General features: G+C 40.0%; 3 protein-coding genes across 3 annotated transcripts; 2 read left to right on the forward strand and 1 right to left on the reverse strand.

Annotated features, from left to right (window-relative positions):
• Positions 1-173: 173 nt before the first annotated feature.
• LOC113530683 (protein phosphatase methylesterase 1) lies at positions 174-9,062 on the reverse strand. Its single transcript, XM_026920908.3, has 15 exons — positions 8,759-9,062; positions 7,706-7,805; positions 7,442-7,534; positions 6,610-6,667; positions 6,475-6,526; positions 5,961-6,115; positions 5,034-5,124; positions 4,824-4,889; positions 4,587-4,713; positions 3,573-3,696; positions 3,190-3,234; positions 2,161-2,225; positions 1,143-1,210; positions 941-975; positions 174-491 (listed from the first exon to the last, which is right to left on the reverse strand). Exons 1-14 carry the CDS (start codon positions 8,803-8,805, stop codon positions 951-953), a joined length of 1,116 nt encoding a protein of 371 aa, XP_026776709.1. The 5' UTR covers positions 8,806-9,062; the 3' UTR covers positions 174-491; positions 941-950.
• A 1,856-nt stretch (positions 9,063-10,918) lies between these two features.
• gprin3a (GPRIN family member 3a) lies at positions 10,919-16,442 on the forward strand. The gene is made up of 2 exons (XM_026920685.3): positions 10,919-11,417; positions 12,212-16,442. The coding sequence occupies exon 2, from the start codon at positions 12,292-12,294 to the stop codon at positions 14,332-14,334; it is 2,043 nt and encodes a 680-aa protein (XP_026776486.3). The 5' UTR covers positions 10,919-11,417; positions 12,212-12,291; the 3' UTR covers positions 14,335-16,442.
• Positions 16,443-16,835: 393 nt separating this feature from the next.
• Positions 16,836-23,224, forward strand: ppm1ka (protein phosphatase, Mg2+/Mn2+ dependent 1Ka). Its single transcript, XM_026920244.3, has 7 exons — positions 16,836-16,993; positions 17,667-18,163; positions 18,279-18,379; positions 19,509-19,674; positions 20,686-20,830; positions 21,343-21,477; positions 22,181-23,224. Exons 2-7 carry the CDS (start codon positions 17,727-17,729, stop codon positions 22,310-22,312), a joined length of 1,116 nt encoding a protein of 371 aa, XP_026776045.2. The 5' UTR covers positions 16,836-16,993; positions 17,667-17,726; the 3' UTR covers positions 22,313-23,224.
• Positions 23,225-24,515: the final 1,291 nt, after the last annotated feature.

Consider the following 24,515-nt stretch of genomic DNA (forward strand, 5'->3'; position numbering starts at 1 on the left):
CATGCACTTTATCTGATTTAAGGTTGAAGTTCATTTGATTTCATATGACGTGTACACACACTCACACACACACACACACACACACACACACACCCCTATTTGGAGGCTGACCTTAAACAAATCACGCACAGGTTCTGCTCTTTACAGGTCTACATTTTGCACGTAAGTCAGACTGTGAATTGAATATGAATAAATTTTATTGTGATTTTTCAGTAAAGCTTTTCATTCCCACTGAAATGCCATCATACTGATGCTTATTCGCTACACTGGCTTTACATACATCACACACACAAAAGTAGAAAAAGAAGAAGACGTAATATTGAGAGAAAAAAAGTAGAGGAAGAAGAAGCAGTAAAGTAAACACCGGCATGTAGAAAAACAGCTGAAAGTCATGATGATAATGTTGACGAGAAGAAGATCGCTGGCCGTGTGTGAGGTTTTCTGCCTCTAGGGGGCGCCATGGAGACGACGCCTGCTGGCACTGAGACACTCTGTGGATAAAAATGAAGAGGTTCACTCAAAACTGTTGAATAATACATTGCATAAGACACGCCCACAATTTGCAAATTGGAACTGGTGGTAGGTTGGTGTTGCATTTGCATACTGGAACATCATTGGCTGTAACATTTTATGATGCAATAACACTCACTTGTCACATGTTCAGTACTTTTTGTTTAAAGATTGTATGAAAGCCACTACAGTGACAAGTTTCACACTTTGAGCCTGAATTAACTTAACTTAATTCCTGCAAAAAGTATTAGATCATAACATGTTTTATAAAATCTGTTAGATTGACTTTCACGTATGGTTTCTGTGAAGAAATGTTAATTTAACGTTCATGGAAGGAGTCTCCAGTGTTAGCGCTTTGTAACACTCAGAGATAAAAGTTGTAACTTCAAGTTTTCTGCCTTTCTACTGTTTGAGACTCGGTCACACTCACCTGCTGGAGTTCACCGCATGAAGGGATATGAGGAGCTGAGAAACGAGATAACACACGTATAATTAGGAATTAGGGGCTTGCACACAGAAACCCTGACTTTAATTACTGTTTTAAAGGTCAAAGTTGACATCTGTGTGAAGTGATATTTAATGCCATTTGTTTTTTAAATCATTATTGACTAAAACTAAGAGATCCAGCTCACCTCTTGGTTTCACTGCGAGCCTCAGCAAACTTGTGTCTGGTCATGAAGCTAGCGAGAGCGTCAGCCACCTGGAAATAACACGGAGCTTTCTGTACAAGGATTTCATGCCTAGGTGTGTAGTGCTTTCAAAATTTAAAGCATAACATGCCTCTGTAAATAGTAGTACGGATTAATTTAACATGAGAAATAATGCATGTCATTTTTAATTTTTTTTTTTACTTGTTTGATATGTTTTATTTGTCTCGGGGTGAAGGGAAGATGGGTTTTTGGAGTGGGTTTTGATTGTTCATGGTTTAGTAATATAATTAAGTTAAAAATATTTTTTTTTTAAATATTAAAGACATTTACTTATGCCACTAATTATTTAATTAGCAACAACAAAATACAGTCTTAATAATAATTCTAAATAAGGAGAATAAAATGGTAAAAATAAAGTTTTGGTGGAAAATGTAGCTGCTTGTTCAGCATTTGTTTCAGTGTTGTTCTAGAGCTATGACGCTAATGTGGCTAACAGGAACTCAGTAGAAGTCGCTCAAAATCTTGCTCAAATCATCAGATTTGGTTCTTTAATTATTTTTTAAATGAACCATAATATCATGTGCAGAACTTTGATTAAAGGTTAAACTTCAGATGGACACCAAATTTGAGCTGAGTGGAAAAAGTGATTCCAAAATGGCCGCCGTTGTTATGTTTAAGCTACACGGTGATGATTTGTTCATTTCTGAAGATGAAGAAACTAGAGAGGCGAACACCAAAAGTAGTTTGGGTTGACTGACTCCTACTGTGGGGTAAAAATAACAAAAAATAATTGCACAAATATACTTTTTTAGTCAATACTCGAAAAGTATTGGGACATTAGTATTGGGACCTTAATAATGATAAATGCTTGGTGTTTACTTTAATATTGAGATACTAAATCTTTAATAGGTTTCTATCATTTTAGTATTTGGAATTATTTCATATTATAAAATACTGATTTAAACTGTTAAAAGTTTGTGAACTTCCGTACACCTCCTACCTTATCTGGTGTGTCCTCATGCACGGCATGACCACAAGGGGGCAGCACCTGCATCATGAATTTACCTAAAGACAGTAAAAATCACCTCCATTAAGAGATTTACAGAATAAAAAATCACGTTTATCAGGAATATTTGCTTGTTTATGGTGGCTGAATGGATCTCTGGATAAATGATACCACACACAGCCCTTTTTTAATGATGTTTATTATTTAGAAACTTTATCAAATGAGTTTCCTTTAGCACTGTGTGTTTATCAGTGAAGGAGGCGTGGCCTGTGTGCCTATGTGCCTGTCAGTAACAGTGAAGGAGGTGTGGTCTGTGTGCCTGTCAGTGACAGCGAAAGGGGCGTGGTCTGTGCGCCTGTCAGTCACAGTGAAAGGGGCGTGGCCTGTGTGCCTGTCAGTCACAGTGAAGGAGGCATGGCCTCTTCTCAAAGCTAGTAAGTTTTTTAAGAGCTTTAATTCATACACTATAAGAAAGAAGATCTAGAAAATTAGAACATTTTAGAACTCTTAGGGGTTCTTCAGTTGTTCCCTGTTCTTCAGAGGAACGCTTAAATGAACCCTACCCTCTATGTTTCCCATCAGAGAGGCCTAAAGTAGAACCATATAACTATCTAAAGTACACTTTGTCTGAAGAAGCTAAAATGTTAAATGTGTAATGCCTCTAACTGATGTGGAACTCCGGGATTTCATCAGGCCGAAACAGTGGAAATAATTAAGAGGAGCGAAGCTGTTTTTTGGACGTGAAAGATTTTCATTTTTATTACTCTGTTATAAGCTTCAAGGCTGTGTATGCCTGGTGTTAGTCAGCAGAAGAAGTTACTCTTGTCCAATATTTGGCACACTGTAGACTGGAGTATGTGTGTGTGTGTGTGTGTGTGTGTGTCCTGGTTATTATTAGCAGTAAAGGTCCTTGACTGACTGCACCAGGTGTCTCCTCAGCTGGGTCTGTTACCACAGCAGGGTTTTTTCTGTCAGTGAATATTTTGTTCCATCAGTGAGAGCGTCTAAAGCAGAATGACTCACCTTGCATTTGGCCGATGGTTAAGTCTCTGTCCAATCGATCGATTCCTGCACACAGGACACACAGCTCATAATAATAATAATAAAAAAAAATGCCATCAGTATGTGTAGAATATTATTTAACCGTGTCAGAAGGCAGGTAGACAGGCACCGTTTGTGTGTTTCTGACATGAATGTGTTTGCTAGCTACTGCTCGTAATTTGAGCAGAGTCTACTTGTGTTTGGAACAGTTTTATGAAAAGCCAGGAACAGAACGTACTGCATGTGAGTCAGTCAAGAAGGTACTGCATATGTTAATAAGCTTCCCTTTTTAATTAAAGGAATGACTTTGTTCATTATAATGAGTTATTTAAGTTATTTTTCTCTTTAAAGTCTGTGTTTGTGACCTGCGAGCAGCAGCAGCTTTGGCACGTTACAGCCCAGGAACAGGTTGGAGATTCCTCTGAACCAGCCGTCCCAGTACTTTTCCGCTTTAGACAAGTCGATCCTCCAACTGTACACGCTGGAGGGCTGTAGGAACACACACACACACACACACACACACACACACACACACACACACAGGGGGGTCGGTATAACTCATTACTGATGTGGGTGTTCAGTTCTGTTAACTCTCGGGTGATGTCTGTAACTAGATTCCTCACTCACACTACACACTACACACTACACACCTTACCTCCTAGTTTAACAGTGGGACTTTAAATCAGTTTTTACACTGAAACTCATTTTGCTAATGAGACATGAGACAATGAGACAAATACTATTTCTCTATAGTGTCTTAATAACAAATAAACTGCAACTGTATGGATAGATATCTGTCTGTCTGTCTGTCTGTCTACCTATCTGTGCGTCTAGCTTTCTCAGTCTGTCTGTCTTTCTATGTATTTAGCTTTCTCAGTCTGTATGTTTATCTGTGTGTCTGTCTATCTAGTTTTCTCAGTCTGTCTTCCTGTCTGTCAGTTTCTCTGTGTATCTAGCTTTGTCTGTCCGTCTTTCTATCCGTCTGTATCTCTAACACTTTCAATCAGTATGTCTAGGTATTCCTGTCTGTCTCTCACTGTCCTAATCTGTATATTTGTCTTTTTATCTGTCTGTCTGTCTCTAGATTCATCAATCTGTATCTCTATCTGTCTGTCGTAATCTCTAGCTGCAGATATCTGTCTGTCTGTGTGTTTCTCTCTCTCTCTCTCTCTCTCTCTCTCTCTCTCTCTCTCTCTCTCTCTCTCTCTCTCTAGTTGTGTTGATTTTTATCACTATCTATCTGTCCAGCTGTCTGTCTGTATTACATTAGGCCTGGATAATAATATTAGAGAGCAGTAATAAAATGTCCATAAGCCCTAGTGCATTACAGAGAGAGAGAGAGAGTGTGTGTGTGTGTGTGTGTGTGTGTGTGTGCTCACCTCCGATGCCGTACTCTCGGCTTTGTCGGTGACATAGTTCAGGTCGTAAAACTCCTCATGACCCTCAGCAACGCTCTCCGTCACCGGGCTCACCTGCTCAGCCGAGTCTCCGTCCTCTACTTCACACCTGTGTGCGTTCATACAGTATGATAAATAAATAAGAGCACGAGTCCTTACAGGAGTGTAGAATAATTATTATTAAAAGTGTTTGTTTCGGAAGCTGTGAGATAACAGTACCTCCTCACTTGGCCCACCATTGATACTTTGGCTGATTCCAGGTTTCTGATCTGCCCGCTTTTAACACTACAGAAGCAGAGGACCGAGAGTTACGCTACTGTCCAAAGTTCTGCATGCTTCAGGATGGATAGTGTTATAATAAGACTGATAGTCATTCTTTTTACAGCATTAGAACAGGGATATGTGGATGTGTCAGACTTTATTAATGACCTCCATTCGATAGCATGATCGATGGATTTGAAGGATCGGGGTCGTCCTTTCAGGAAGTTCTGCATGCTGTGAAGCACGTCCATGGCGCTCCCTACAGAGACAACACACTTCACCTTTAAATATTTATACATTTACTATGAAAAGCCACAAAATGTTGGCTCATGACCAGGCATTTGTTCAGGTACATACATCAATGCCAGGTAAAATCTGTTGCACAGTGTTAACATTTTAAATCTGTGATTGTGTTGCATTTATCACAGCTGTTGAGCTGCATGGCTTAAATCTAACACACATCATATAGATACTAGGATTATATAACTGTCTACCACAGCACTGCTAAATTCTTGTGTGAAGTATTCTCTACATTAACGGATTAAAAAATTTTTATTTAACCAAGAAAAACATATAATCCTTTTCTGTAAGGAGACGTTTATTTTACATTTATGTAAAACTGTAACTTTAACTTTTCCAACATCTTCAGAACAGAGGAGTTCACACTTCTGCGGTTTCTCAGTTAAATGACAAGCTGTGTTACTTTGTCTTATTAAATTCAAGAGAGAAAAAGAGGGAAAGACTGTTTATAGATGCTGTAACTTGTTCCGCAACATTCCGTAACATTAAATGTAACTATAAATGGATAAAAAAAAATCTGTAATCGTCAAGTTGCTGTGGAATAAGAAGAATAAAACATTTTCAGGAGGTGTTGTTATAGGAAAATAATCAACGTCAGGGTGCTAACAGTAAATCCACTTCATCACACCACCCCATTGTTGATTATTTTCCTATAACAGCATGACATGAAGTGTTTTATTACTTACTTATTATGAACGCAGGAGTTTGATTGAAGCTGGACATTCAGCAGGAGAGATTCCTGCAGTGATGTATGCGTATATTGTACTGTAACATAATTACAGAATAATCGCTCACCCTCCACGACGTCGATGACGACCAGGCCTACCACCGAGGGCAGCAGACTTCCACTGGCTGCGTGCACAGCTATGGCTCCGCCCATACTGTGACCAACCAGGATGATAGGGGGCGGGACTTCCCCGTATGTGGCTCGCACCACATTGGCTACATCTCTGTAGAAAGCACAGTGACTGGCATTAGTCATGTGACATTTAAAAAGGAAGGAAGGAAGGATGATAAGGAATAAATAAATGATGCTTATTTCTGGGAATTTCTGTCCATTCATGACTGATAATTTGTGTTTACTGACATGTATAACATGTACACTTGTATAAATGGTGGCTAAAATGCACCTCAGTTCACCTGCAGTGATTTGAGTGATCAGATTTAAGCTCTTAATCCTGAATCGCTCATCCAGATGACTGAATTGAATTCTGCTCCATTTTTCAGTCCCACTGGATAAAAGTGGTTGTTGGAAGATTAAACATAGGTGTTTGTTTGTTTGTTTGTTTGTTTGTTTGTTTGTGTTTACCTAGACATGGTCTGGGTGGAGAGATCATCAGCATGCCGGACTTGAGTAGCACCTGTAATACACACCAGTATGACCAGCTTACTAAACCCTAACATAAATGGTATTAATTTCCTTACACTTGACCTTTCACCTTACCGTGCCCTCGTAGATCCATGGCCAGGACCCGACAGGTGACCCTACTCGTCATGGCCGCCTGCAGAGAGACGGAGCTCGGCTCACTCTCGATGTTATATAATTCATGATGTGTGTTATATTTATGAATTCTGGATTCTGATTGGTCAGAATTTTCACAGACGTCCCGCATTGTTAAATGTGTCATCTTTTCATACATTGTAATCGCTGGCAAATTGCTGTGGTATAAAAGGAGTAAAACATTTTCAGGACGTGTTGTTATAGGAAAATAATCATCTGTATCATGGTAACAGTTACACTGCTTCATCACACCACCCCATCATTGATTATTTTCCTGTAACAGCACAACACGGATTGTTTTATTCCTTTTTTTATATAATTCTAATACATTCTTTATGTGCGTATAGGGAGTAGACTAGATATATTGTCTCACTGGACAATATATATTAATGACACAATAGTTAACTAACATTAGCTAGCTTGTTAGAAGAGATAGCTACTGGTTTTTAATTACATGATATAATAGTTAGCTTAGTGTTTTCCAGCTTGTGAGTGGATTTGATTTGCTACTTAACACCAGATATGTAGTGTTAGCTAAGTTAAGTACTGCTACTTTTAACTAGCTGGCTAGCTACATAGTGGAGTTCAAACCAGTAGCAGTTATACTGCAAAAAAAAAACAACAGAAAACAAAAATAGAGGTCAGTGGTGATGTCAAATGTTCTGGATCGCAATTGGCTAATTCACACGTAAGCTCCTCCCCTTTTGACTCCCCATTTGATGCCTGTTATTCAGCAAAATCAGTACATGTGAAATCAAACGTGTGTGTGACGTACAGTAAAGACGGCCCAGGACAGGGCTGAATGTCCTCCTCCATGCAGCAGCACCAGCAGTGGACCGTCCTGTCCGCTCTTATACACACGGAACACGTACACACACACACACACCTGTCAAGGAATCATACCGTGTTCTGCACATAGACACAGGAGCTATAGGACACACTGTATAAACCTGACAAACCAGAGGCTACGCTAGCAATACTATCAAACACTTTTGTGTGTGTGTGTGTGTGTGTGTGTGTGTGTGTGTGTGAAGGATATGTCCTTGCTTTCTGCCGATCCCACCACCACGTCGTCCATCATCTCAAAGTATTCGCTCCATGACACTGGGGAATAATCTCTCTTCCTGCCCACTCCATGACTGAAGCATGAGAGATATGAAAAACAATGACAAGTTAACAGGTTTATATTAATGCGCTTGTGCTAATACATTATCGTTGCTATAGTAACAGCTCATTCTCAGGGACTCATACAGCAGACGCTCCACATGAAAGGATTAAAAAATGAGTTTAATTGATAATGATATGGTGATGGTTTCTGTAAGGAGATGTTTACTGAACATTTATGGAAGGAGTCTCCAGTGTCAGCGCTTTGTAACAGTCAGCCGTAAAGCTGTAACTTTAAGGTTTTCCGACGTCTTCAGAACAGAGGAATTTACGAAACTTTCTCGGTAACATGACAAGTTGTAATTTTTTGTCTTATTGATGTTTGAGAGAGGATGGACGGACAGACGGTCAGACGGACGGATGGATGAATTCATAGATGGATTGATGTAGAGAATTTGGGCACGTATGACTAAAACAACAACGTAGTAAAGATTTTTATGTTGTCTTCATTACCACGTTAAAATCAATATCGACAGTTATGCAGTTGAATGCAAAAGTTTGTACACCCCACCCCATTGTTTCTGGTTGGAATTTCTTTTTTGTCTATTAATTAAAATAATTCCAAGAATTTACAAATTTAATGTAGGTCTACAATTAATAACATTTCAGAGGAATCAGCAGAAAAACTCTCTAAACCTCATAGGAAGAAGGGAATAGATCATATTGTCTTGTCATGTTATTATTATTATTATTATTATTATTATTAGCTACACAAATAATATCGAATTGAATTTAAGTCATTACATCAGCAAATGATTAACATATATGTGAGCACTCGGTCACTTGTTAGACAGATATAGTCCTAAATACACAAACAGGAAGATTTACAGATGTATAGATACAGTCTGACGCTTACACAGACAAACTGATGTGAAAAGAGACAGATGAATAAACACACACACACACACACATACACACACAGTCTTACTTCTCGGTGTCAAAGTTTTCCTCCCACATGCTGGCGTCGGTGTTCATCTGCTACTCGGAGTCAGGCACGGAGGAACGGCTCTCTGACCTGCTGCACCCGGAGGCCATCAGACAGAGAGAGGGTGTGTGTGAGTGTCTGTGTGTGTGTGTTCATGTGGAGTGTAGAAAAGTGACACACACCAGGCACTCAGCTGAAGAGCCTGCAGGTGCAGCAGACAGGTGGATCAATCACAGAGTGCGGATGGAGCAGAGATTATCTCAGAATACACCCAGAGTCAGGTGTTTTTGTGATCTGAGGGCCAAGAGCATGAGTGTGTGTGTCAGGGGGGAATTCATTTCATCGCTCGCTTCTTGTACTTTCTGGAAAAAGAAGTAGCACAATTTTGTTTGTTTGTATTGAGAGAGAAGTGAGAGAAGTGTGGGAGCAGCATGGAGAATTTCTGTAGCCATCTCAGCAGGAGATGAAATTTAAAAAAAATCACCTCTGTATAAAAAGCTTTATTGGAATTAAAGTAAATAGTGACTTAATTAATAAATAAAACACTCCTGTTTAGGAAAATACTCAGCGATGAGGTGGTGTGATGAAGCAGAGTTACTGTTTCCACCCTCAAGTTGAACATTTTCTTATAACAGCAATTCGCTAACAATTGTATTTTTTATTTATTTATTAAAGAATACATCATCCTTTTTATTTATTTATAGTTACATTTAATGTTGCAGAATGTCTGAAACAAGATAGTTCCTGTTCTCACTTATGTTAGAGCAGCTATAAACATATAAAAGTCATTCCCTCACCTGTCTCTCTTTTTCCCTCTCCCTTAAAGTTAACAAGACAAAAAAAACACAGCTTATCATCTTACTGAGAAACTGCAAAACGTAAACTCCTCTGTCCTGAAGATATCGGAAAGCTTACAGACTGTTACAAAGCGCTGACACTGGAGACTCCTTCCATCAATGTCTCCTTACAGAAAACTTCACCATGTTAATGATTACGTGTTATTTTAAACTGCTGTCAGAGCTGATGTTATAGAAATATAATCAACACCTTCTAACCAATCAGAATTGAGAATGAAACTGTTGAGTGTTGTGGTGTTTGGAAACTGCTAGCTGCTGCTGAAGAAAGCCCCACATGGACAGCCTGAAGACACATGAGATTATGAGATTACTGTGAATGGTAAAACGTATAATGGCACTATCCGTTGCACCCAGATGAGGATGGGCTCCTTTTTGACTCTGGTTCCTCTCAAGGTCTCTTCCTCATGTCGTCTCAGAGAGTTTTTCCTCACCATCGTCGCCTCTCGCTTGCTCAATAGGAAGAAATTTATAAATTTAAAATTTATATCCTGAATGTCTATATTTCTATAAAACTGCTTTGTGACAATGTCCATTATTAAAAAGTGCTATACAATACAAATAAAATTGAATTGAATTGATAGAATGTAAAGTGAAAGCTTGACTTGACAAAAAAAAGTTTTTACTTAGGAAGAGATGAAGTGGTGAGGTGATGGAGAAGATATGGGAATCTGAAAATGAAAATTTAGAGTCATTTCTTTTCCCATAGATCTTTGATCCAGAGCACTGGAAGGAGGTGACATTATCATAAATTAATTTTAATAACCTGTATATTTATTCATGTTTACCTTGAAGAGTACACTAGAAAAGTGTGAGAGAGTCTGCTGTATAGTGTGTGCTGGAAAATCCCAAACACTGTAATGTCTGTTGTCCCTAATTAAGCATGTGATCTCTCTCTCTCTCTCTCTCTCTCTCTCTCTCTCCCTCTCTCTCTCTCTCAGGTGTTGATGACAGTAATGACAGGTTGCTAGGCGACCTATATAGCATAACCTTACTGTAAACACCTGGCAGGTCATGACAACACTCTGAAGATGTGCTTTGAATCTGATGCTCTTTTATTATTTAACAACAATGAAAAAAATCTCCACGGACCTCACATATAGAAAGAACCAGAGCTCCAGAGCTACTGACTGAAATAAAAGACAAAAATTTGTTAGTGATCTTTTTTTTCTCATGAGCAGTAATAAACAGAGAGATGTTGGCTCATCATCATACAGTACTGTGTGCCATAGAGTGTGCATATTATTCCCGAGCAGCCCCATGGGACAAAAGCCAGGAATAGTCATGAATCTCACAACTCTGGAGGAAACGGAGCCAAACATCTCCAACATCACAGTGACTCCAGTGGAGTAAAATTCAGCAAACATTCAGCGTTCAGACTTGCAACAGGTACCGAGCCATTAGAGCTGGACATTTTAAGCATTTTTGCACTGAATGCATGAATCGTGTCTAGAATGAATCTCGTGCTGAGCTGAATAATGCGTTGTAAACCCGACATGCACCCGACATGCACAGCAGCATCGTCGTTATTTCTGCAGCCGGAGCTCGAGACAGTCGCGAGCGCAGACACACCGCACAGCGCTTTCTCACATCCGACATTTTCCTGCACAATTTCACACTGTGCACTGCGTGACTGCACTGTTAAACCCCTCTGATATGCACATATGCGTCTCTGTTTTAATTCCACGCGGTAATGATGCATCAATTGGCGCTGATGATGATGATGATGATGATGATGATGATGTGCAGCTTTGGAAGTTCTCAGCATCTGCGTATGGAACTGTGTCACCTCTAACTGTCTGATGCAGGTGAGATACATGATCTTAATGCACAGATTTTTACACTGGTGTTGATAGAGGGCAGTTGCAATGTTATATTAGCTGCAGGACTCTTTAAGTGTTAATATAGTCTAAGTGTAACATTTATTGTCTTAAGATCATAAAGTAAGGAATAAAACACAGGTGGTGTGATGAAGCAGAGTTACTGTTACCACCATGAAGTGTTTTATTCCTCTTATACCACAGCAATTTGCTGATGGTTACAATTTTTATATTTATTGTTGTGGAATGTATGCAAGTTAGTTCCTCTCTCTCTCTCTCTCTCTCAGTCACTCTCTCAGTCACTCTCTCAAAGTTAATAAGATTAAAAAAAAAGTTTTTTTTTTTTTTTAATGTAACGTAAATTCATCTGTCTTAAATTCTTTCTTATGCTGGAAGGTAGGTAGGGAAGTACTAAAATGTGCAGTGGACTGAATTCCTAGAACTGGGCCCTAAAAATTGTTAAAATTGTTAAAAAAATAAAAAATTGGGCCTAAAAAATAGCCAACTAGTGGTAAAATGTTACTTTATGTAAGCTGAAAAAGATCTGTTGTCAATATAACCACGAAATATACTATATCACAGGAGTTAATTATACTGTATATGTAGTAAAATACAGAATCATGATATTTGTGTTATTATTATTATTATTATACCAGGAAAACAAGAGGGAATAACAAACTGCATGCAGAAATCTAGTACCATTTTTTGAGCATATTTTGTAGCATGAAGTGTTGATTATTTTGGAATCAACTTGTTTTATTTTTTAATTGTTTTTGCCACAGTCCAATTGTTACACTCGGACCAGCAGACCAGGAAAACCAGCCACTTCTTTGAGCAATAATAATCTACCAACGCTAACCAGATGGAATCTCACCCAAGCCACCTCGATAACAAGCCCAAAGCATGCTACAAGACTGAGTCCAGATCCAAAAACCAGCACCAAGAGGCCACTGTGCCTACAGGCACGAGAGGAGGAAATGGGTCCTTCCAGCTCAAAAAGGGAGGAAAGTCAGTAGATTCCCCTATGCAAACCAAAACACCAACAGGGACTGTTACAGCAAGTACTCCAACCACTTTAGCTCCTACATCTACCACAGCAACACCAGCTACTTCAAGAGCACTCATTGTCCCAGCTACAGCTTCATCAATCACTTCCACCACGATTCTTACAACTAAAATCCCTGACAAGCATGCTGTTGGGATCACTCAAGGTACCACACTGACTGCAGGAACCAGTGAGCACAAGAAAAAGTATTTCAGAGAAGGAGAACTGAAGACCTCTGATAAAAACTCCTCCAAGAACATCCACAAAACCACATCTCAGATTAGTGCATCCACAGATTTGCAGAAGAGCCTCCAAAAAACACCTCCAGCAGTTGAAACAACAAGAACAGCCTTGCCTAAAACTGTCCAACAAACAACTTTTTCTCAAATCCCCAGGACTATGTCCAGCCCAAAGCTCAGATCCAGTCCTACTCCAACAATTGCAGTGGACCAAGCCGAAACCTTCCATAAGGGGAGAAGCAAAGAGATGGCGCCATCACTTGCACACAAATTCAAATCTAATGACAACAGGGCATGTGTGATGGAAGACAGTCAAGAGGTGCATAGTGTGCAGCCACTGGGGACAAAACAGAGCAAGGTAGAAATGCTTCAGAGGAATAAAGATGAAAAGAAGAACAGAGACAGGAAAGAAGAAGAAGGCATCCTTAAGGACATACAAGTGGAATGCACTCTCAAAAGAAGTGACATCACTCTTCAGGTAGCATCTAAATGTCCCCTTTTTCCACTAGACATGCTGCAGTTATCTCCAGGGGCAACAATCACCTCTGCATCACAGGTGAAGGAGACAGCAGGCAAGACAGATGAAAATGCCATGGCCCAGGAGAGAGAGTGTGAGAGAGAAAAAAGAAGGGAATGGATAGAAGGTATGGATGGAAGAGAAGCCCTTGAAAAGAGAGGTGGACATAAAGGGAAAGACCAGGAGAAAAAGACAGGAGAGAAAATACAGAAAGAATGGAAGGGCAAAGACAGAAACAGTGAAACTAAAGAGAAAGAAAAGGAGGAAAGAGAAATGGAAAAGTCAATACCAGAAAAGAAATTTTACCAGATCATTAGCTTCAAAGATGCTGCGACGATGACTGAGGAGAACCCCGTTCCTGTCCAAGCACTTGATGCTGCCATGCAGACAGAGCTCTTGTATGAGGATGCTGAAATTCAGGCTGTTGTAGAGGTCAGCAGTAAGTCCACGAGCATGACACATCCATCCTGGAGCCAAATGGACCCTACGGTTAACCTCAGCAACCATGAGAAGGTTTCTAGAACTGCCAGTAAGAGCTTACAAAATGGACTTAGCCAAGATGTCAGCTTAGATTCAGTTTTAGCACCAATTACTCTTGAATCAGTGGCTAAAAGTCTGAGTCCAACCCCCTACAAGTCTTCCATATCCTCCAAACATACTCGGCAACATGTCTGTAAAATCCAGATTGAATTGTGCAGCCAATCCACTCTGTCTGACAGTCTGGCTTTGTCTGAGGAGAAGGATTCACAAGCTTCTTCAGGAAAGTCTGGCTTTGAAAGGGAACCCAAGCAAGTGGAAGGAGAGGGAGACCAAGCGGAGACAGGTCCGCTTCCAGATGTGGCGTGGGATGAGCAAGGCATGACGTGGGAGGTTTATGGAGCGGCTGTAGATATGGAGTCTCTCGGCTTTGCCATCCAGAATCACCTCCAGTGCAAGATCCAAGAACACGAGCAGCGCATTAGACACCTCCGCAAGTCTATCTCACTCTCCGAGCACTCGAATAGTGATGGGAAAAGAGGTAGAAAGAAGAAGAAGAAAAGGAATGTCTTCCGGTCACTGTTCCAAAGATCCAATTGTTGCTTGAAGACTGAATCTGAAGCCTAAATGGCTTAATGACTAAATATGTGGTGGCATATTTGTTTTTGAAAGTTCAGGCCACGCCAACTAAATGGTATGGTCTGAATTTGAGGGAGAACTTTGAGAACATTTGCTGGAGTTCTGGGCAGCTGTTTTCTCTTAGACAACAAGATTGTTAGGTAGATGTTTTTGACTAGTAGAGACAAGATGGTTGAGGTGTGGTATGAATAGAGAAAGTTTTAGATGAATTGGCTGGTAATTGGCAAACTTCATCATGGTATTGTTGCACTGAGTTTCAAGCACTCACACTGTATGTACCATAGAGTTATCCCAGTTAGCCAGGTGTTGTAACTCACACTGATGCACTTTAGCTTCACCTGAATCCATTTCTTGTAATTCGTTGGTGTAATTAATTGGTGATAGACTTGATTGGTCAGAAGTAATAATCTGTGGCTAGGTGGTGCTGCCTCACTTTGGTATTATATTCTGTGTTTTTAGACCAGTATTTTCCAATCCTGGTCCTTGAGCACCAATCAGCTACACATTTCACAGTACCATATCTTGTGTACGTCCTGATTTTCCCTCAATTTATGCTCCAGTTCCATCTTTTCCTCACCTAGTTCATAATTACTAGTATCAGCAAGTATAAAGGAAGGGTAGTGTAAAAACAGGAGAAATAAAATAAAAAGACAAAATAAAATAAAATTGTGTCTTGTTAGCAAGTGTATATATCCTTCCTTGCACTACCGTAACGTTAAGCTGTGTTTCCCAATTCCTTACTTTTGTGGTTCCCTTGTTTTCACCTCCTAGTCCTAGTTATGGTCCAACATTGTTGGATGTTTCAGTCTGTATTACAAATATGGATTTACCAATGATGACAATGGCTGCTTGTGTTTTGATTTTAGAACATCTTGGAGAAAATCTGCTATAAAGCCCAGTGTTTCTGAGTCCTGGTCCTGGAGTACCCTTAGTTTTCCCTACATCCAGCACACCTGATTGGGCTGAAAGAAATGTGTTAGGATGGGGAAAATACTAAATTAGGATTAGGCAAGGGATCTCCGGGACCAGAACTGAAAAGGTCTGCTATAGTCTAATGGTTTTGAACACTGATCAATATTTAATCATTTCCATGAGGACTGTTCATGCATTCATGCGTTCATGCACATGGTTTTAGTGTTTGGTGGTGGTGTGTTTGTTTGTGTTGTCCTTGTTGTCAGGATAAAGTATAATTCAAATATTCCCAAACACACTGAAATTAAAAGTGAAAACAGAAAAGACATTGTTTGTTCACTTCTCACACACACAAAATTATGTTTTCTTTCCTCTGAAGGCTCCCAGTGGAATATCTGCCCCACTTTCTGTAAAGGTAAAGTGTGTATGAATACATTTATGACAGCTTCATCTCTCCTCTCCTGGCCATCTCTCTCTCTCTCTCTCTCTCTCTCTCCCTCTCTTTCTCTTTTGCCCTCTGTTTTTTCATTCTCTTTGTTTCATTATTTCCCCCACTCTCTCTGTATAAAAGATTTGTATACCTACATCAAACCTACATTATGTTTTTCTCAGAGTTTTTGTCATCACTAATTGATGGCTTGTGGTTGTAGGGAAAATTTGTGAGAGCAAGATAGAATAAAAAAGGATAGTGTCTGACTCTTTGACACACACACACACACACACACATCCATCCATCTATCTATCTATCTATCTATCTGTCTATCTATCTATCTATCTATCTATCTATCTATCTATCTATCTCTTCATTCTTGTCCTTCTCATGCTCTCTCTCTTTTCTTTGAGAAAGTCACAGTGACGGAAGGCACTACCCGTCCTGAGCGCGGCAATAAAGCAGAAGAATAATTGCTTGGCACAGTGTGTTAGAGATGCTAATATGGGATACTTAACTCGAGTTATTTATATACACACCCATCATGTGGATCACTTTGTAAATATCAAACTACTGAGTGTATTCCATCTGTTGCTGCTCACATTTTGCCAGACACATTTTACCACCATAGGGGCATCACTGACCAGATATTACTCGGAGTCCAGGACAGTTAACATACCCTGACCATGGACAAGATGAAGTTTAGTCTGTAACTCTGCACCTTTGAATTAAGCATCTAATATGTTTACAGAGTGTTAAAAAAAAAAAAAAAAAAAACTAGGAATGCAAGCAATGCTAATGCTCCACAGACTCATGCCAGCACCACACACACTATGTTAGTGTCACTGCTGTGCTGAGTATGATCCAGATAAAGAGTATGATCCTAATAAGGATAACAAGACCTTAATCATGTGCGTGTGTGTGGACAGAGAGAGAGAGAGAGAGAGAGAGAGAGAGAGAGAGAATTGAGTTGATATAGAGTTTGATTTCCAGGTCAGTAAAGTTTGTCCTGACTCTGATTGCACTAATGCATCATGTATTGCACTAACGCATCCGCCCCGCTGCATGTGATTGGCCGAGAGACGGACACCGCCGGCTCGTGACTGCGAGCTTTCATTTATGGAATATGTAAATTAGATGAAACGCTTTCGGCTCATGATTGGTTGTTCGATCTGAAATATGTAAATGAGTCACTTGCAATGCCGACTGCGCTCACACACACACACACACACACGCCGGCTCGGGGAGCGCGTGCAGGGGGTGTAACCATACAGAGAGAATTAAATATAAAAAATAAATAAGCAGGTGAGTAAAGATCTCTGTTACAACTTTAGCAGTTTGTTGAATGATAGAAGTTTGTTCCAGAAGTTCTAAGGTGTGAAGTGTAACAGTGTAGATATTTAAATGCAACATTAAATGACTAATGTACTTTTTTTGTACTTGTAATTGTACTTTTGTGTAATTTCACGTCACTGTACACAAATCTACTTTGTAAGGTTATTGTGTAACTAACATGTAGGTCATTCTGTAGTTACTCAATGTTGTTGCTATGCACAATTTGTTGCCCCACTTTACCCCATATATCACTGGACAGGGACCTCCACAGGTGCTGGTGGTACTGAGTTCACTTACTTCATTAGACACACCTATGTTGTTGGTGCACCTTGTAGGAATAAAGTTACACACTGTAGTTCATCCTCTTGCATGTGCAGTGTGTGTTGCTCGTCCTCTACTCTTTATCAGTGTCAGTTTCTCACCACGGTGCCAGAGTTGGCTGGAGATTTTTGGCTGTTGGACGCTGTTGCAATGTCAGTGTCACTGTACTGAGAATGATCCATCCACTCCTTCCACTGATAGATGAGCTAAACTGGGGATGACAAATTATTCAGAGCAACAGAGGCTAACCAATCAGTGCTTGCTTGATGTACAGTACAGTGTCCTAAAAATGTCAAATGTTTCTTGTTTTTTTATTTTATAGGGGTGTCAGAGAAAGCTCTGAAAAAAACCAGCACACATCTCTGTTTCTTTCTTTTTTAAAATGTCTCTCTCTGCCATCACCTTCTCCTTTCTTCTCCGCCGCTCATTCTCCTCGGTTAGCAGGAACGCTAGTGTGCGTTCGGGCCGGTGTGTGTGTGCATGCGGGTCGGCAGTGCCTGGGATCCGCTGGTACGCCGCTGCTCGTTTGGATGCCGATGGAAGCGGCCGGCCAACCACATGGGACTCATTTGGGATTTGGGACAATCGTATCGAGGCGCCCATCCTGTTGCCACCCAGCATCCGCTACGGTAAACCGATCCCGCGCATAAGCCTAGACCACGTGGGCTCGGCCTCACAGATTGGCCATCGTCGTGACAACGAGGATCGGCTCCGTGTAGCTGAGCTCACGCCCTCCACGCTCTATTTTGCTCTGTTTGACGGACATGGGGGCACGCAAGCCGCTGATTTCTGCTACACACACATGGAGCGCTATATTAGGTGACTCACACACACCTGTGTACATAAACAGACACTCAACATAAATATAGGATGCAGGATATCAGGTTAAAGCCCACACAGCCTGATCTATCGTGTGTGTGTGTGTGTGTTGTAGGAAGGGTCTGGAGAAAGAGTGGGATCTAGAACAGGTGTTAACAAAAGCCTTCCTAGAGGTAGACGCTGCCTTGGCCTCCGAGGTGCAGATGTATGGCAATGGTACGAATACACAAAATTACATGGCACAAAAACACATTCCAGTCTCACGCAATCCTGTTCAAAATTTCCCAGCTGAAAAATGTGAATTCCAAAGAGCTGTGCCCAGACATGGTGTGGTCCAAAACCAGATCAGCCCCAAATACATCTCTGAATAATCCAGCACAGACACAGCTAGGTACCCAAATAGTAATACCCAGCCTGCCAAAAAAAACACCTTAGCTCAGAACAATCTGGTGTAAATATCCTCTGGCCCAAAAGCAACTCGGCCACAAACAGCCCCTAATTCCCAAATAGTTTGGCAACATGAAATGACTTTAGAAATAGTTAGGTGCAAAAAAATGACCTAGTTCCAAACAAGATGTTGTAAAACCAGTCTTAAACTGTTGTGTCTGGAAATCATTCATTCATTTATACTTTATCCTGGTCTGGGTCGCAGTGGATCAGGAGCTTATCCCAGGAACACGAGTTGGGAATACACCCAGAATGGGATGCTAATCCATCACAGAGCACCATACACACACTTTCACACACTGATCACCAATCGGCATGTTTTGAGGAGGTGGGAGGAAACCTGAGAACCCAGAGAAGACCCACATGAACACAGGTTGAAGACAGATAGTAATCCCAGCTCTGGATAGAACCAGGGACCCTGGAGCTGTGAGGAAGAAACCCTACCTGCTACAACCACTGGGCCAAACAACTCAACTCCAAACAATACGATGAAAACATGACCTGTCCAAAAATTACCTGCCCCTTCTTTCTACATCTTTTGTGCAAATAGTTCATTCTGAATAACGAGGCAAAAAAACACAACCAATTCCCAAGAACAACTCAATAGTCAGGCAAGTCTGAACAATGTGGCAGAAAACTGACGCATTCCCCAAACTGGTAGGTCTGAAAACAAAAACAATCTGGCACAAATGTCCTAGCAAGAATGAAGAGTATTACATGATCTGTTTCTTCTTCGCATTTTATCAGGATTATGAAACCAAACCCAACCAATCACAGCCCTCCAACTGATCTTATTGCCAGATATAGTGCCACATGGTGCTTTATAGTAACATTTGACATGATATATATTTGGTTTGATTGGAATTTTTTAAAGTTCTTCGATGCTAATACATTGCAGCCTCTCTGATGACGGTGGGCACTACGGCGACGGTGGCTTTGCTAAGAGACGGGATAGAGCTGGTCGTTGGGAGTGTTGGAGACAGTCGTGCCATGCTGTGCAGGAAGGGTGAAGCATACACACTCACTAGCGACCATACACCCGAGAGAAAGGACGAAAAACAGAGGTACAGACGCTACACAGAATCCCTCTGAACCTCAGAGAATGGTATTCACTGGCATGCTAAGTGGATCGTGTGTGTGTGTGTGTGTGTGTGTGTGAGTCCTTTCTTTCTTCTGTCCCACTCTTAAAATAGACCAGCTTCTCTTGTATAACGGAAGATGATTTAAATGTCATTTGTGCCTATAAGTGTGCAAACAGCTAACAGCTAGCTAACAGTCTAACCTGACAGGATATGTGAGAGGATTGTTTAAGTCATATGCATAAATGTTTATAAAAACACTTATTAGCTAGTTGATAATGCTTGATAACTTGATAGCATTTCTGAAACAGATTTTTTAAGAGATATTCATAAATGTTTATAATTTCACTCATAACCAAGATCACTAACGTAAGAGGATTTTTATGTTATATACATAAACATTCATAAACTTCAATGATAGCGCTAGACAGCTTACATAATCTAACCTGACAGGGTTTCTGTGAGAATTTTTTAAAGTCATATGATAAATGTTTAAAATCTAATGTTAGAAACTTACGACATTATAAGCTAACATACCAGGACTTTAAAAGATCCATAAAAAGATTTTTGAGCGCTGGGTTCCTCAAAATCCTGCCTGGGATGGGAAACAAGGAAATCCCATAATTCTATGACATGAAAGACAGAAACTGAAAAAAAATAAAAGTCTGTAAAGACAAAATAAATTCCAAATAAAATATTAGCTAATATAGTGACCAGCAATAAAAAAAACTGTGTCAATTATTCAGTAATTTTTAAAAAATGATCAGCTTGTGGAATTGTTTGCTGTTCTCTAAAATACTGCATGAAGTTTTTATAATTATGTGTAAAACGTGCTCCTGTTTGTCCTCATTCCCTTATACTGTTTACTTATGTGTATGCTATCTGTACTGGCATCTCGGTGTATACGTGTGTGTTTGTTCTCTTGTTCAAATTTCAGTGATATGTGGTGTGTGTGTGTGTGTGTGTGTGTGTGTGTGTGTGTGTGCTTTGTACCAGAATACGCAACAGTGGAGGTTTCATAACTTGGAACAGTCTCGGTCAAGCCAATGTGAACAGCCGTCTGGCGATGACACGCAGCATTGGAGATTTCGACTTAAAGCAAAGCGGTGTTATCGCAGAACCCGAGACCACTCGCGTTACAGTGAGTGTGGCAATGTTGCTTTGCTTTAAAAAAATCAGTGTTTCAGTGTAGCATTTTTTTTTTGGCTGACTCAGTGTTTCAACTTTAGTGAGTGAATATTAAACTGAAATGCAGGAATAATCCCTCAGTTTTAACTGCTCATTCTCCTCTTGTAGTTTTTAAATCTGGCAGATAATGGGCCTCATTTATTAATTTTCTAGTAAAGTTTTGTAAATGTTTTTGTTGGCCGAACCAAACACATTTACAAAAGTTTCACCGATTTTCTTCATGTTCATATTTGTGTTTAGCCACGCCCATAAAAATCCATAAAAGGCAAAATTTACAATGACCTGAAAGTGAAAAAATGATGACTAAAAGGTGAAAGATTGTTTAAATGCTCCTGAAAATCATTTACAAATACATTTTGATCTTGATAAAGGTCTGTTTTTTTATTGTTTTTTTTTTTTATTTTTTATTTTTAATCTCATGAATATCTCAGTATCTCAAAATGGCTTCCTGGTTTCATCTTCCAGTTACAGCATTCTCATGACTCATTTCTGGCCCTGACTACCGACGGCATAAACTTTATCATGAGTAACCAGGAAATCTGTGATGTCATCAGCCAGTGCCACGATCCTACAGAGGCGGCCCACATCATCGCCGAGCAGGTAGCCGGATAGCGTTAGTGCTACTTTTGCACATTTAAGATCCAATCATTTGTGTTCCTAGTATTAAATTAGGAAGCATCTTTGTTTGGAGGTGAAACAAAAAACAAGCTCTTATACCACAGCACTGTGGAATTTTGTGTTCTGATGTGCAGTGCAGCTGCAAGTCACAGGTTTATATTAATGCACTCGTTCTAATACGTTTTCGTTTCTATAAATAACGTAGACAGGGACTTGTATGTTGGACATTCCACATAAATGAATCAAAAAACACATTGTTATTAAATGAAGAAATAGTTATAATCATTGATATGAAGTTTTCTGTGAGGATACGTTCTATTTAGAATTTAAAGAAGGAGTCTCCAGTGTCAGCGCTTTGTAAGAGTCAGTCTTCAGGACTGAATAGTTGAATAGTTTGCATGTAACTTTGTAATTGCCAGTGCGACTGCACTATAAGTGTTAAAAAAAATACTCACAAACCCAAATCAACTTAAGCTTTAAGCTTTAGGATCAAAAACAATGTGAAAGGTTCTTGTCATCTCACTGGAGATATGTGCGCTTCTTCCTCTGAAGGTCATACGGACCATAACTTCAGTCAGGAATGTGTGGCGTTTGACCTACATAATTCAAATAACTATCCAGTAATGAATAACTCAGTTTAAACACTGATTTGTGTGTGTGTGTGTGTGTGTGCGTGCTTTCTCAGGCTCTGCAGTACGGCTCTGACGACAACAGCACGGTCATCGTGGTTCCGTTCGGAGCGTGGGGAAAGCGGCAGAATTCCCACCACAGCTACTCCATGAGCCGAAACTTCGCCTGCAGCGGACGCTGGGCCTGAAAAGTCACGACCTTTAACGCTGAACTCCGCTGGAATGTGTTATGTAACACGCTGTAGCTTTAACGCTACATATCAAAGTATTTTCGAAAAGTATTTTATAGCAGATGATAATTGACATGTATTATGTCCAAGTACTTGAGTATATTCGAGTATCATATTTTTGTACCCAATGATATTTTCCCCTTGTATATATTTTCAGAAACATTTGCTACATTAGCAATTTGAATAGTATTTTTGTGACAGCTACTATAGTGGCGAGTTAAAAACCTTTTCAGATAAGTGGCCTTCTTGCAGGGCATAAATCTTCTGAATCATGAGATGTCCACTGACTCAGTAAAGTCCTTATCCAACCAAATGGAAAAATATTAAACTATGAGAATGATAATATAACATTGTTGTAGATTCTTAAATCAAAACCCATGCTCATGGAGTATGGTGTCAAGCCTTGTTGCTGATATTCCTAGTTTTTCCTAGTAACTGTAAATTATATAAATTTTTTATGTAGTTGATGCTCCTCCTCTCTCGAGTGCTAACGTACCACTACATCCAGCACCTTAAAGCTTCCCAAAGGTTTCCCTTTTTTAGAAAAGTAGAACCACTTTGAAAACCAGCCAAATAAGTCTTGGGAAAAGCTCTTGTTTTCCTAGACGTATCAGCAGTCTCAGCATCAGAAGCTCCGCCTACTGCTCACGTAATGTCTGATACATTTCGCACTTTTCTGGCCACAAGCTTCAGGATCTTACATTCTCACTGGCCCTTTACACTTCAGTGTGTACACATTTTTAACACAACAAACTTTTCGGAGCAAGATAACTGGACACTGGATTAAGCCATTTATGACAATCCATGGTAAAAATTGTTCCAGAGTTTTATCTAAAGCAGTGATGAGTAAATAATATACTTGCTCGATTACCAATGGTCTTGACTTTCATCCTTCAACTGTTAATTTATGTACTTGAACAGGGATAAAGTGTGAGATTATGTTTATGTGTGAGCTCGATAATGTGCTTACCAAACATGAATGTGGCCGTGAACTTTGCACCATTTCAGAAAGTAAAAGGATAAGCAGCCTGAAGTTACAGAGCCATGTGTGCCACGTATGTGTGTACGTGTGTGTATGTGTATACGTGTGTGTGTGTACGTGTGTGTACATGCCCCAACATAAACATGAACCTGAACCTGTTACACTTTTAGAAAGTAAGAGGATATGTGTGTATGTGCCTCTTCAGGTCATCATGTGTCAACGTGGCTATGTGAGAATGTTGCCTGAGCTTCCCTTACTTCTCCAAACATGTTAGCATAATGCTAGAAGCCTCCATTTTCAGGAAGTGACATCATTATCACGGACACAGGGGCTTTTTAACGTTTTAGAGAAGTGGTAGTGTGAGTCCTACAGTCCTGTTTCCATCCACCTGTTTCTAGGGATGAGGAGAAAACACTGATATATGGATAAAAAAGTTGCAATTAAGGGTGACATAATCAGATTTGTGAAATAAATGGATAAAAAAAGTGATCTAGTTTCAAACCGTGATTAAATCAGGCAATGCATACTGGTTTTAGATGTAAATGTGGGCAATGGCTGTCGTTTCGGTAGCCGGGAAAGCTTTAACTGCTAGCTAGCTAGCAAGGCTGTGAACGTAGCCAGATTTTTTGGCTTTAATGTGATTTGAGGCATTGTCACCAGTGGTTCGAGGCTGAATAGGTAGGCCTACATATCCAACATGTTTTAGAAAGTCACTCTCATCCAATTTTGAACGCAGCTATCTTCTGAGCTTGCCCTTCTGATCATGAAGAGAGATGAGCAAATTTGCTAGCATAGTGCTGCTTTTCCACACACTTAGGGTGTTTTTTCATCTTTCATCATGAGGTGGGAAAATGTGCACACTTGGTTGTTTCAGGGCAGAGCTCCGTTCACGCTAATGATTAACACGAATCACATGCAAACACAAAATGTCAAGGTCAAAGCAGAAAAATGTGATGTGAGCAAAAAAGGCTTTTGAGCAGACTATCATGAGAAATTGTGTGTGAGTGCATGAAATGAAGGACACTGATGCAACAATCAGTAAGATGTCATTTGCGAGCGAGCCGATTCTTTGAACCGGTTCTTTTAAGTAATGTTGGGAGTTGACTCATATTTCTGAAGAGCTGTTTGTTTGGAAATGAGGACAAGACACGTACATCCTGTGGAGAAATACAATACACT

This window comes from Pangasianodon hypophthalmus, chromosome 16 (genome assembly GCF_027358585.1).
Source record: "Pangasianodon hypophthalmus isolate fPanHyp1 chromosome 16, fPanHyp1.pri, whole genome shotgun sequence".
Classification (NCBI taxonomy): Eukaryota; Metazoa; Chordata; class Actinopteri; order Siluriformes; family Pangasiidae; genus Pangasianodon; species Pangasianodon hypophthalmus.

Excerpts from the sequence above, each read along its gene's own strand:
- gprin3a (XM_026920685.3), top strand. The coding sequence starts at position 12,292 with ATGGAATCTCACCCAAGCCACCTCGATAACAAGCCCAAAGCATGCTAC.
- ppm1ka (XM_026920244.3), top strand. The coding sequence starts at position 17,727 with ATGTCTCTCTCTGCCATCACCTTCTCCTTTCTTCTCCGCCGCTCATTC. Across the intron at positions 18,380-19,508 it reads GGTGCAGATGTATGGCAATG|CCTCTCTGATGACGGTGGGC; the intron begins GTACGAATACAC and ends AATACATTGCAG. Across the intron at positions 20,831-21,342 it reads CCGAGACCACTCGCGTTACA|TTACAGCATTCTCATGACTC; the intron begins GTGAGTGTGGCA and ends TTCATCTTCCAG.
- LOC113530683 (XM_026920908.3), bottom strand. The coding sequence starts at position 8,805 with ATGAACACCGACGCCAGCATGTGGGAGGAAAACTTTGACACCGAGAA. Across the intron at positions 4,890-5,033 it reads GATCATGCTATCGAATGGAG|TGTTAAAAGCGGGCAGATCA; the intron begins GTCATTAATAAA and ends CTGCTTCTGTAG. Across the intron at positions 2,226-3,189 it reads AACCATCGGCCAAATGCAAG|GTAAATTCATGATGCAGGTG; the intron begins GTGAGTCATTCT and ends TACTGTCTTTAG.